This window comes from Cyprinodon tularosa, unplaced genomic scaffold (assembly GCF_016077235.1).
Source record: "Cyprinodon tularosa strain WSP-4 unplaced genomic scaffold, ASM1607723v1 ctg709, whole genome shotgun sequence".
Classification (NCBI taxonomy): Eukaryota; Metazoa; Chordata; class Actinopteri; order Cyprinodontiformes; family Cyprinodontidae; genus Cyprinodon; species Cyprinodon tularosa.
The window spans coordinates 225,718-238,280 of NW_024039462.1; the positions used below are offsets into that span (position 1 = coordinate 225,718).

A 12,563-nucleotide genomic window follows, 5' to 3' on the forward strand; every position below is an offset into this window, starting at 1 on the left:
CAGCGCTCAGCAGAGGAGCAGTCAAACTAATAAGAGCCAGAGTTCAGCAGGAAATCAGGTGAGCATGTTCTACGTCTGTCGTGTCACAATACAAACGGTGGTGCACCAGGTCAAAGCTGCTGTGCACATCCACACATCTCGGATATGCCTGCTGCACAGAATATACTAAGCTGAAATACAGCAAGAAAAACTCTGCTTCATTTGCAAAGCTTTAAATTTATGATTGTATTCATTTCACAAATATAGTTTCAACAGTGAAATATGATTTATATTTATCATTTTTTCTGCATGCATTAATGTTTTAATTAGTCACCAGTTTTGAAAAGTAGAGATGCATCGAGAAATGAGTTTCTGATTTTTAAGCTTTGTTCCAACTGGGAAAGACACTTAGTTAATAGAAAGCTAAGTTGATTAGTTAGTTTTTCCTTTTTGCAAATTTGATCTTTGCAAATTTGATAATTTGATCTTTCAATTAGTCAACCTGGATTAGGAAATTTTGCAATACTGTTCAGTCTGACAAGTACAGATGGGGCCTGTGTACTTTACAAGTAATGTAACCTTGCTGATTGCTCATACAAGATATTAAGATTGTAACTTATTAATAATATTTTCTGTGCTTTACAGCATCGAGTGATACTGCCTCTGATCCTGATGTAAATAATAAGTGATCCGTCAAAGAAAAAAGTTTGTACAGTTATGATAAACAAAAGGATCTAACATGAAAGTGCAAAGAAAGCTCCAATATAACGTTAATAACTGTTGCTATTCAATTTTGAAAAGATCTTTCTAAACGAAAAGCTGTCATAGTGGTTATTTTTAGACATGTGCAGAAATGGTTAGTTAGTTATTAAAGGATTATTTGTTTTTTTAAAGGAGCAACCAAGAGCTCACTTTTTTAAGTCAGTTTATCATCATACACTGGAAAAATGATCTAGAAATAAGTAAAAACTTATTAAATTAAGTGTATTTACCCTTAATTAGAGTAGGTAAATGAGATAGTTTGCCAATGGAATGAGTAGTTTTACTCTTAAAATAAGATAATTAGATAACATGCACTTAAAATAAGACAATGCAATTGTGTATTCTTATTTTTAGTGTAAATTGTCTTGGTCTATTGGCAAAATGTCTCTTTTACCTCCTCAATCTAAGAAAAAATTCACTTATTTTAAGAAAAAATAACTTTTCTAGATTTAGATTTTTTCCAGTGTAGATAAATTTGAAGCAAAACCTGGAAGATTTAACTCTATTTACATTACTTATGATGCAGAGAAAGAAATCTTACTTTGAAGAAATGTTTTTTTATTTAAATTTTACATTTCATTGTTAAGTAATTTCAAATAATCCACCATTAAAAAAGGTATTTTCTTAAAATTAATTTATGTAGATCTTAATGATAATTGTTGACAATCAGATTTGAGAAATCAGAGCTTAACAACAAATCTAAATATTTTCTGTAATCGGTGCATCTCTAGTGAACATTGTTTGCTTTTTAAATTTATTTTTGTTAAGCATCACTTTTTTTTGCCACCATCATACCTGGTGTTGTTGTTGAGACATTTCCCTTTGTTTGAACCCTCCCTGTGTCATAAAGGTGCCACCTTGCATTTCATCCCCATCCCTTAGTGAGAATCTCAGCTACCCTCTCAAGGGTTTCTGTTGGTGAGTATCACTCATTGTGGGTCATGGTTTGCAATGTCATCTTTGCCTGCAGTCCTGCTCCTTCCCAGTGTGTGGTGCTGTTCAGCACTGCTTTTGTTTCCCTACCTGCCATGTTAGGGATGCTCACTAACTGCAGTGGGGCAGAAACTCTTTCTTTAACTTGTACAAAAAAAAAAAAAAGGTGCTGCATGGTGTCTTTAACCCACCCATTCATGCATGGAAATATTTTAATTTAATTATTTTGTCTTTTAATTTTTCCTTTCATCTCTATTGTTCAACTTTATTATTAGCAGCCATGAGAAAGAGATTTAATAAAGATGTGGGTAACCTGCTTAGTCAGTCTTAGGCAGTGCAGGTCTGCCAGTAATCTAACCCAGTAATCCCTTGGCACTGGACTCATCGGACAGTTTGTTTTGAAAGGCACACACACGCTTTATCGTAGGTTTGAAGCACTAAACATGTTGCAGAGATGCATCTTTCATTGAGCGCAGCGTGAGGCAGCACAGACACATGTAATTACAATCAATTTAACCTTCACACACATTAAAAGTCCTCCATTTGATCAGATGACAATATCCCATGTTTCCTAATGAAGTATTTTGGCTTTACGTTCCATCTTAGGTTATCCGTAAAGGGTGGCTGACCATCAACAACATCAGCATCATTAAAGGAGGAGCCAAGGAGTACTGGTTTGTGCTGACTGCTGAGAGTCTCTCCTGGTTCAAGGATGATGAGGTAAGTTTGAAGCAGCCTCTGTTAGTTCACTAAGGCTATAATAATCATCAGGTTAATTCACCCCTAGTAAATTAACTTGTCTTTATGAAAGTTTAAGCCTAGTATTGGTATTAAACCAACTACAACGTGCTTATGAGATAGTTGACAATTTATGAAGTGAAGCTCTGTTAAAATGTTAAAACATTTCTGGTATTTGCTGGAGATAACTGGATTTTCATCAGCATGAACCTTGAGGAGTAGGTTAAGTACTGTAGGTGGAAGCTAATGGAGCAAAGACCATAGAAGATGTCTAGGGTCTTTAAAAAATGGCTCTGATCTCAAAAACTGCTGTTTTATGACAGTCGTTGTGTTTGTGTTGGACAGGGAAGAGGAAGATTATTTACACAGGACATAGCCATAAGTAGGAGGAGGTGGGCCACCAAAGAACTTCCTATGTGAAGCACATATATAGAATGGAACATGTAATGTATTTGCATCTAATGTGACTACCTGATGTTAAAGTAAAGCCTTGCAAAAGAAAAAGCACCGGATTTGGACACATGAAGTACCTAAAGAAAATCCATCTACTGCATAATTTCCCTTTCAAAGTTAAGGATACAACAAATAATAATAAACAAAAACAACATATTTAAAGTCTCCATATGGGATGATTGAAATATTTCATAGTTTAAAGCAGGCTAATTTTGAAAATGTTTTACACTGCTCAAAGATGACAGGTTTGGCAATTAAAGGACTCCATCATTGACAGCGTGCATCAACAGGATGCAGCATTTGGTCAGACGTGCTGGGCTCTTTGTGGCAGGCTGACGTCTCTCTGCCTGTCTGTGCCTGCTGTACAGGTTGGAGGACATTCTGTACAGCAAGTGTAGATAGGCAGACACACGGCAGCTTTTTCGGTCAGATGGTTTTGATGCTGCATTGTTGCTCAGGAGATGCTAAAAGGCTACCATGAATTCCCAAGAAAGTTACGCTGTAAGGAGTTTCTGAATAAAACCGATTTCGGTTTGTTGTGACTGCTTCATAATGTTAATGTTATCGCGTTGTGCTCTTTATGCACTTTCTCTCATTTTCTGGAGTTTCCCTCTTCGTTTTTGTTTCTTTGCTCCACACCTCCTTCCACTGGGAGTTTAGCCATTCAATTCGTCTTCACTAAAATTGGAGCAGTCCCAATCCCGACCAAATGCTCACTCTCGCAGTCACCCAAAATACATGACAGCCCACTCAGCCCTCAGACGGCACGGCACATGGGGGCCGCACGGATTGCCATCCGAGACGTTAGTGCGGTAATGTTGGTAATTACAGACTCTGTGCTCTTCGCCTTGTGTATTTCTGTTTTACACCCTCTTGAACTTTCTATGGTTGCCTACACATGCACGTATGCCGATGTTACCTCCCTCCTCCCTATATTAATGAAGTTGGCAGTTCCTTTGGAACTTCTTGGTTGGAGCGTTTTCAACCTAAACATCATTGGCTAGCATTTTAGTGAGGAGAAGACTTTCTGTAAAGAAATCAATACCTCTTACTTCACCTCCCTCCAAAACTTCATGGAGAAGAGGCACTGCTTTGAAACTGTTTAATCTTTTGCAGGAACAGTGCTGGTCTTTAGCTAAAACTACTCCTTTATGTGTGTTTTAATTTAGTCTGTGCAGTTTTTGCTTTTATTAGATCTGTTACAACTCAGCATACGCAAGTGTCCTCTAAGGCTTAGGCCACCCATAGAAATACGTTTTGTGAGGGTGTCTCACCATACCTTAAAACCCAACTTGATTGATTGGTCCTTTGCTATATTGGCCCAGGCTCACTGCTTTGCTGCCGGTTTCACTACTCTCCCCCTCCCTTCCAGACAACCACATCTTTAGAGTGACTGTATGCTCACTCATTTGATTTCAATGATTTATGTGAATTTGCTTTCTTTTTTATGCTCCGAGCATTGATTTGAAACCAAGGTATGCACATAGCAATATTTCAAGTTAGTGGTGAGAAAACTGGTGGTACAAGTTTATTCTGCAAAGTGCTAGCAAGCAGGAAGCAAGTGAATGTTAGAGTGCTCTTTGGACAAAGATTAGAAGGAATCAGGTTGAAACCTCAGACACAGATGAAAAAAAAAGCATATATTGAAAAACAGTGTGACACACAGTAAGACAGACTGACAGAAGATGGTCCGTGCCCAGTCTAACCAATGTGCAGACTACTGTACACCAGTATGATAATGAACAGGTAGTCTGAACACTGGGTGGACGGAGCCGGGGTGGAGAGCCAGGCCTTGTGTGCTGCCATTCCAGATGCTCGAAGGACAACTCTGCCGTCGGCACCCTCCCTGCCACCCCCTTCTCTCCGCTCCTGCAGCAAAGGATCCCCAAAACCCTTATCGAAACGTAGCGGTAGGCCTCATCCATGTCTGCTGCTTCTGGTTTTCTGGAAGCCTTTCCCGGCCTGTTTAATTGTTTAGGTCGGGGCGTCCTGGACTGGTCCGTTTCAGGTCATGAAGAGTATCCAGCCTTGACGTGGCACATTCGCTCAGACGACTGGGACACACTGGCTGTGCGTTCAGGGAGGGGATATTACAAAAAAAAAGAGGGAAGAGAGACGCTCAGGAGGGAGGGGTTGCAAGAAAGGGAGAGGAAGAGGGAGGGGTCCCGGCTGACCATATAAGGACCGTGGTGACCCCTTGGGGAATCCAACCCTGAAGTTTATGTACAGTTCTTCTTCCATAACCTCTGAATCTTACCTGTGACTGTAAACCTCAGCTTTCCAGACCGCCAGGCTTTCTTTTGTGGATCTTTATCTGAATCGGCCTCACAGTCTCTTTTTCTTGTTCTTCTCCTCAGCCTCTAACCTCCTCTATCGCTCCGCCGTCTCTTTAACTTCTCCCTCCTTTCCCCGCTTCTCTGTGTGCTGCTAAGCACTACCAGATGTTGAGTTTTAACGGCAGGCTGTCATTTAATCTCTCTCGCTCTCTCTCCCTCCCTGAACAAAAAAAGAAAAAAATTGGGCAGGAAGTGGGCCCCTTTGGAATGGAGAGAAAAAAATATAGAGAAAATATTGAGATAAAAGAAAACAGACAGGCAGAGTTAAGAAGTGTAGGCTGGGATAAAGTGTAAACTGAAGGGTAAGGATCTCTAATCTTTATCTACTTGAGCCTGGGCCTCGGTAGGGTCTAGCTGAGTTTGAGCTTAGGTTTTTCTCAACAGCCGTAGCTTTTACCTATCAGCAGTCCCCCCCACCCCACATCTTAACCCCCAACCAGACTTTCCTTGGGTTTTAGCTACTAGCGCTACTCTGCATTAAAGCGCACCATGAAGAACGACTGCATCCTGACCCAAACTGTAATGACTTCCACATGTGTTCTCATTCTCCCTTTTCTCTGCTCCTGCCTTACCTCCCACTCTCATATCTCCCCCATTCCTCCTCCCTTTACATCACCCCTCACTCTTTCCTGCGTGCTCCAATCTCTCTCCCTTGCATTCACCTAGCATCACACATTGCAGTTGCTTGCCTGGCCTGATGCTGAACATACCAAAATAACTTCTTAAGATTTTCTTAACTCATCGTTGTCCTCCTTCCTCTCCCCCAGGAGAAGGAGAAGAAGTACATGCTACCCCTGGACAACCTGAAGGTCCGCGATGTGGAGAAAAGTTTCATGTCAAGCAAGCATATATTCTCCATCTTCAACACAGAGTCCAGGTCTGCTGCAAGTGGTTCTAGCTTGTAAATTAATCTTTGCATGATAATCAGTTAAACTAGTTTATGAGGGGAAATATGTTTCAGGTAGGGATTTATTGACTCTGCATGGTATCATCCTGGGCACTCCGACTGTTAGGTGACTGACAGACAGCACAATAAACCGCCTCTGAGTTGGTTGGCTTTTTATGACAATAGCGCACTGTATCATCAAACTGAATCTAAAAAGTCTAAAAAGATCATGTCCAGGTTGTGTGGGGTCTGCTGAAATTTTCGCTGCACTACAAATCATGGAGGGGTCTGATATTGTCCTCTTAGGTGCATGTCCACTAGCCTCGCGAGACCATCCTGATCTCGTGAGCTTTCAAGGTTTCACTCGCAGATCAGTCTGGAGACTCTCCGTTAAAGAAAATTTGGAGCCGTTCACCAAACGAACGTCCAATCAGCGTTGGCTTTGAGGCGGGTTGAGGTGTGACGCAACGAGAAGCGCGACAGTTCAGTCTAAAGAACATGGCGGCTTCAGCCGATGAAACTAGCGTTAGCGTGGCTATCGAGTATTTCTTCACTGAAAGAAGAGCAAAACACTGCTCTGGAGGCTTTTCTCAGAGGAAAATATGTTTTTGCTCTTCTCCCGACTGGTTTCGGCAAGAGTAGCCTGGCTTGTGTTTTCGTCGTCGCTCTGGTAGTACATCATATGCGTCATTGATCTGATTGGTTTATTTTGCCCGTCTATCACCAACATAGGCCAATCAGCTAACCAGTATTTTCGCCCCTTCCCAAAATTACTTCAACGGAAGGTTTCCAGATGGATATGCGGAGCAAATCCATCTGGCGGAGTCAGGTTACATGTAACTGCAAGAGACAAAAAGTTACAATATCTGATTTTGTTTTAAACTATTAAATTTGTATGATACAGCTGCAAATAAGTATTGGAAGATCATTGTTAATATTTGGTACAGTAGTCTTTGTTTGCAATTACAGAGGTCAAAAGTTTCCAGTAGTTTTTCACAAGGTTTGCACACCCTGGAGAAGGGATTTTGGCCCATTCCTCCACATAGATCTTCTCTAGATCAGTCGGGTTTCTGGGCTGTCCCTGAGAAACAAGGAGTTTAAGCTCTCTTCAAAGCACCTTGATATGCTTCTTATCAAGGTTCTGGTGTGGAAGTCTTAAAGAGTTCTGATTTGAAATCTTAAAATTTGTGGAGTGATGTTTTAGCTGTTTTCTAAGAAGCTCCGGTGGAACAGCTTGGGATGTCTGAGCTCCAGAATATGATCAGAACCAATCATATAATAGATCGACAATACCACTTGTAGAGGTTACAATACAGATGTGCAAATTGTAAACATAAATGCAGGCAGGGATTTTACTTTAGAGTGTGGCTGCTATAAGCCTAGTCTGCAGATCAACAACAGCTAGTTGGAGCTCAGTTTTATTTGTAACTTAAGTTCAATCATTTATTTAAAAAAACAAGAAAAAAAAACAAGGATTAAACACTGGGCAAATTCATCACTAGTTTTAGTTTATTTAATACCCTTATTTATTGGATTATTATAGATTACTAAAGAGATTTTGGACTGAAAATGATTATATGAACAAAACACGCAAATAGATTTTAAACAACTATGAATTCTTAATAAGAAGCAGAATCTGTGTAGAAAGGTTTCATTTGATGCTTTACTTTCACTAATTGCTACAGCATGTTGTGTGAAAGACTTTACTCACTTTCCTTATGAACATATTAGCTTGGAATGTCTTAAACATTTCATATATTAGGTTCTATTACATCATCTGAAGGCTTTACACTAAGACAGAATAAGATCCCCGCTAAAAGCATGTTATTTTGTTTAGGAATGTCTACAAGGACAATCGCACTCTGGAGTTGGCCTGTGACTCCCAGGATGATGTGGACAGCTGGAAGTCGTCTCTCCTACGTGCCGGGGTCTACCCTGAGAAGACCATCACAGTTAGTGAATCCACTTAAGCGCAGCTCAGTGAGAAAATCTCAATGTCAGAGCAGCTGCTGTATTTGGTTTCAACATCGTCACTGAGCTCAGGCTTAGATTTTTCACACAACCAATGACAAACATAGATATTTAAAATTAGCTTTGGAGAAAATAAATTCTCAGATCAACAGGAATCAGATAAAGGACAAAAATCCCAATAACAAGCATCAAAGTTGGCGGTTGTGATGTGCTTTGGCACAAGCAAGAATGAAATTCACTTTTATTTCTCATTACTTTAGACAGACATACTGAATGTTGATGAACTTTGATGTTTGATTTAATTGACAAAAAAAGTTCTTCTCTGCAGAAGAAAAAACAGTCCTAACAGATGCTGACTCCTCCTATTGTACTGAAAAAGCTTCATTTTTGGCTATAAAGGAGATTAAAATCTATGAATATGGAAAATAAGGGGACTGTTGTTTGAATGATAGCAAAAAATATACAGTATTTAGTCTCTACAGGTTAATACAGAGTGATTGAAACATCACTACAATTAAAGCACATAAAGGGAATGTGGGTGTTTTATATCCAAACATTAACAGCATAAACGTTGCTGATTTATTTCCATAACTAATAACTTTCTGCTTTATTTCTTTGGCATTTTAGATTAACTATATTCCAGTATTGCAGCAATTGATTCTGTGATCAATGTTGTTTTACTGCACTGCATTGAATATTAGATTATCATTGTTTTTGTTCATCATCATTGTTTTATCACAAAGTGGAAAAAGGCTTGTTCTAAATGTGCTCATATAAAGGAGTGGTAAAAATGTCAATACTTGAAATTGCTTTTTCTTTTAATAAAATCTTAACTCCTTAGTGATGTCATTCTAACATAAGGACATGAACTTTTCCTCCCTCTGCAGGTTGAGAGTGAGACCACCACAGCCACAGATAACTTCTCCATGGACCCTCAGCTGGAGCGTAAAGTTGAAACCATCCGCAATCTGGTGGATTCTTACATGGCTATTGTGAACAAGTGCATCAGGGACCTCATCCCAAAGACCATCATGCATCTGATGATCAACAATGTAAGAGATAAACACAATTTTCCAGAAATGCAGAGATGGAAAAAGTAGATGTTTTGTGGAAAGTCATTGTTTTATTCCTCTGGATCTACACCTCTGATGTTTTCAAAAAGGGAGTTAAAGCCCCCCAGTTGATAATAACACACCAGTGTGATGTGATCACTGAGGTATATAGGGCCAAAATATATTCTGAAATACATAAATGGTAATTTCCAATGAAAAAAAATAAATGTACCAGGAAATATATAATGTTACCCTTATTTATTCAGTTATTTAATATATGATTCCAATATTCCAGATACCATTAAATTGGAGAATGCACCCTTAAATAATAAAAAAAATACCTTTAATGATAAATGATATTATTATATGTCATTAAAAAATTAAAATAATTTCAAGATAAATTTAATTATTTGGCTTTATATTCATTAAAAAATATATATATTTTTATTTTATTTTATGGGCTTTCTCATCTAGTGTGTTCTTATTTTTTGAGTCATAGGCTGTTGGGAAGCCTGTGCTCTAAATAGACACCTAAATGTCCAATATTAGATGATTAATACAGCTTCATAACAGTACAGAAATATCAGGAAATTACGTTTTCTAGAAATTCCTCTTTCTAAGAAGGCCCATCTTTGTATTAGTTCAAAGAAGACTATACATGAATGCTAAAAATAGTTTAAAAACCATTAACATACGAGAGCAGCCACAATCAGCTAAAATAGATATATAACATCCAGTGATCAGCAGTCTGGATCCTGTATGAGTCATGCTATTATGTATTTAAAGAAAAACACTAATAAACGTGAGCAGAGCCATAATATGAGACTTTAGAGCGTTCAGGATACATTTTAAATCAATATCGTCCATACATCATTTTCAACTCTGTGACAAAAATATACATTTGTAATTTTCAAAGAATGTTTCTAATACAACATTAAAATTTGCTCGCTAACACCATTCTTCTCCATACGTCTAAACTAACTGTCGCAGAAAAAGCGTTTTAGAGCCTAGATAGAGGATGAAATAGTTGCATATCAAATACAATTTCTGTATAACCCGCAGCCCTACATATAACTATGGAACAACTCTTCCTAAGTGATGCATCGATATAATTTTCTTCTCTGAATCAGTTGGAATGACCAGGGAGATTAAACCAGCACAGAAAATGATTCACCACAGTCATCACTACACAGAAAAGAGAACAACAGCAACATATTAAACCACATCTGCAAAGTGGAGCTCAAAGAGATAGAATTAAACGATATTAAGAGAGCTTTATTGACTCCACGCAGGACGGTCCCTATCCATCCATTTTCTTCAATAAAGGTCAAGAAAACAACTTTGGCCTTAATATGGCTGTCTTTTTCAATCTCTCTGAACATCTTGTCAGCTGTCAACCTGCTTGCTTTCACCAGTGCATTCATCATCACCTGGTGAAGTTAAACACATCCTACCGGCAGTTACTTACTCTTGCTGTCACCGCTCTAATTCTTTTTTTCTTCTGTGTTTTGTCTTGTCACAGGTGAAGGACTTCATCAATGCGGAGCTGCTGGCGTGCCTGTACTCTGCAGGTGACCAGAACGCCCTGATGGATGAGTCCCAGGAGCAGGCCCAGCGAAGGGATGAGGTGCTGAGGACCCACCAGGCCTTAAAAGAGGCCTTGGCCATTATAGGAGACATCTCTACATCAACTATCACAACCCCTATGCCTCCGCCTGTTGACAGCTCCTGGGTGGGAGGAGCTGCCGGTGGTCGCAGGTGAGATGGATGTGATATAGACATGAAAACAATACTGGCCTGATATGATCCAGAGGCTTTCATATATACAAAATTATGAGTTTTTCTTTTAATCACAACCCTTTTGCTGTCAAGGTCTCCTCCACCCAGCCCCACAGCACCTAGGAGGATGTCTTCAGGCCAGCGGCCGGCTCCCAGAGGGGCCCCACCACCGCCAAACAGGCCGGGACCTTTGGGACCCTTCAATAATAGTGCTGATAGCCCTCAGGCACCCAGCCGGCCTAATAGGGCCCCCCCCAGCATTCCCAGGTAAATGCAGTCCTCATCTTGATTCAAAATACTATTTCTAAAGAATTAATAAATTGGAGCAGGTAAAACTTAATAATGAATTTCTTGCTGACAAAATCATTGTTGTGCAAAAAGTTTGTTTTAAAGATTCATTATAATTAAGAAAGATGTCACTAATCCTATTTAAATTACGGGGGGGTGTTGGCCTAGCGTTTAGAGCTGTGCGCTTGTCCTTTGAGAAGGTTGCAAGTACCCGGTTTGGTCCCCACAGCCTGCTGAACCCAGCAAACCTGGGTTCCTGAGCAAGACCTTTAACCCCCGCTTGCTCCCCGGGCGCCGCACAATGGCAGCCCACTGATCCCCAAGGGGATGGGATAAATGCAGAGATAAATTTCTCCAATGTGAGATCAATATTGTTATTATTTTCACCTTAAAGACTTACAGGCTACAGCAAACTAGCTAACAACCTGCTTTAGACATTGGTTAAATATGTTACAGTTTTTTCATCCCATTACTTTAAAAACAAAGTTTTAAAGAGTTTTTATGAAGTAAAGTCTTGTCTAAAATGGACCAATAAGCAACAATTTATCTACAGGAGACTAGATTAAACTCTTGGTTTTTAACCAGACATCTAAAGTGGTTTAGATTAGTAAACTTTGCCACGAAATAAAATGTTAGAGCCAATATTGTCAGGGTTTGGTGTTTGATTGAGGACCCAAATGCAGAGGCAAGTAGGCAGAGGTGAATTTAGGTGGGTTTAATGAGGTTCACAGGAACTGATCCAGGAATCAAAAAATCCAACAAAAATAACAAGCAAATCAGAACCAAGGAGACATCAGGGAAAAACCAAACTCTAGGAGCCAGGGAGAGACAAGGTAAGCAGACAGATGTTAGACGAGGATCCAGCAAACAGGAACTGAAGAAGGAGAGCTTTTAAAGGGGACAGAGACAAAGAGAGGGCTAACGAGAGGATTGAAAACAGGTGAGGACAGAGCAGAAAACAATGCTAGGGAAAGAGGACACAAGAGGGCAGCAGAGGACAACAAATGGAAAACCTTCAAGACAGGAACTAACAAGAAAACGACAAAATAATAATTAAACACTAAAACAAGAAGCAAAGTAAAGCTGAATACTCTAAATAAACATAACAAAACCAAGACTGTGACAACTATATTCTACATTAAATCACATTCAAATACACCAACCAACTAGGGCTTAGCAATACTTCACGATTTTTAAAATATTGGCATATTTTTAAAAGCGATATGAAACTATATGGTTTATTTTGGGATGGGGGTACGTTACATTGCCATTCTAGTTTTATCTATGCCAGCGGCATATTTTTTTTGTTGCCATTTCATATATTTATCTACAGTTGTTTGCCTGTGTGACATTTAGGGACAAAGCTTTGATTCAGATGTGCCTTTT

The 12,563-nt window shown here is 39.3% G+C and overlaps 1 protein-coding gene across 1 annotated transcript in view; it reads left to right on the forward strand.

Annotated features, from left to right (window-relative positions):
• Positions 1-12,563, forward strand: part of dnm3b (dynamin 3b) — a 36,970-nt gene that overhangs the window by 20,193 nt on the left and 4,214 nt on the right. Inside the window, exons 14-20 of the mRNA XM_038268690.1 lie at positions 4-58; positions 2,281-2,394; positions 5,969-6,078; positions 7,925-8,039; positions 8,946-9,110; positions 10,633-10,868; positions 10,983-11,156. Of these exons, the coding sequence (XP_038124618.1) occupies positions 4-58; positions 2,281-2,394; positions 5,969-6,078; positions 7,925-8,039; positions 8,946-9,110; positions 10,633-10,868; positions 10,983-11,156 (969 nt within the window). The remainder of the gene's footprint in view (positions 1-3; positions 59-2,280; positions 2,395-5,968; positions 6,079-7,924; positions 8,040-8,945; positions 9,111-10,632; positions 10,869-10,982; positions 11,157-12,563) is intronic.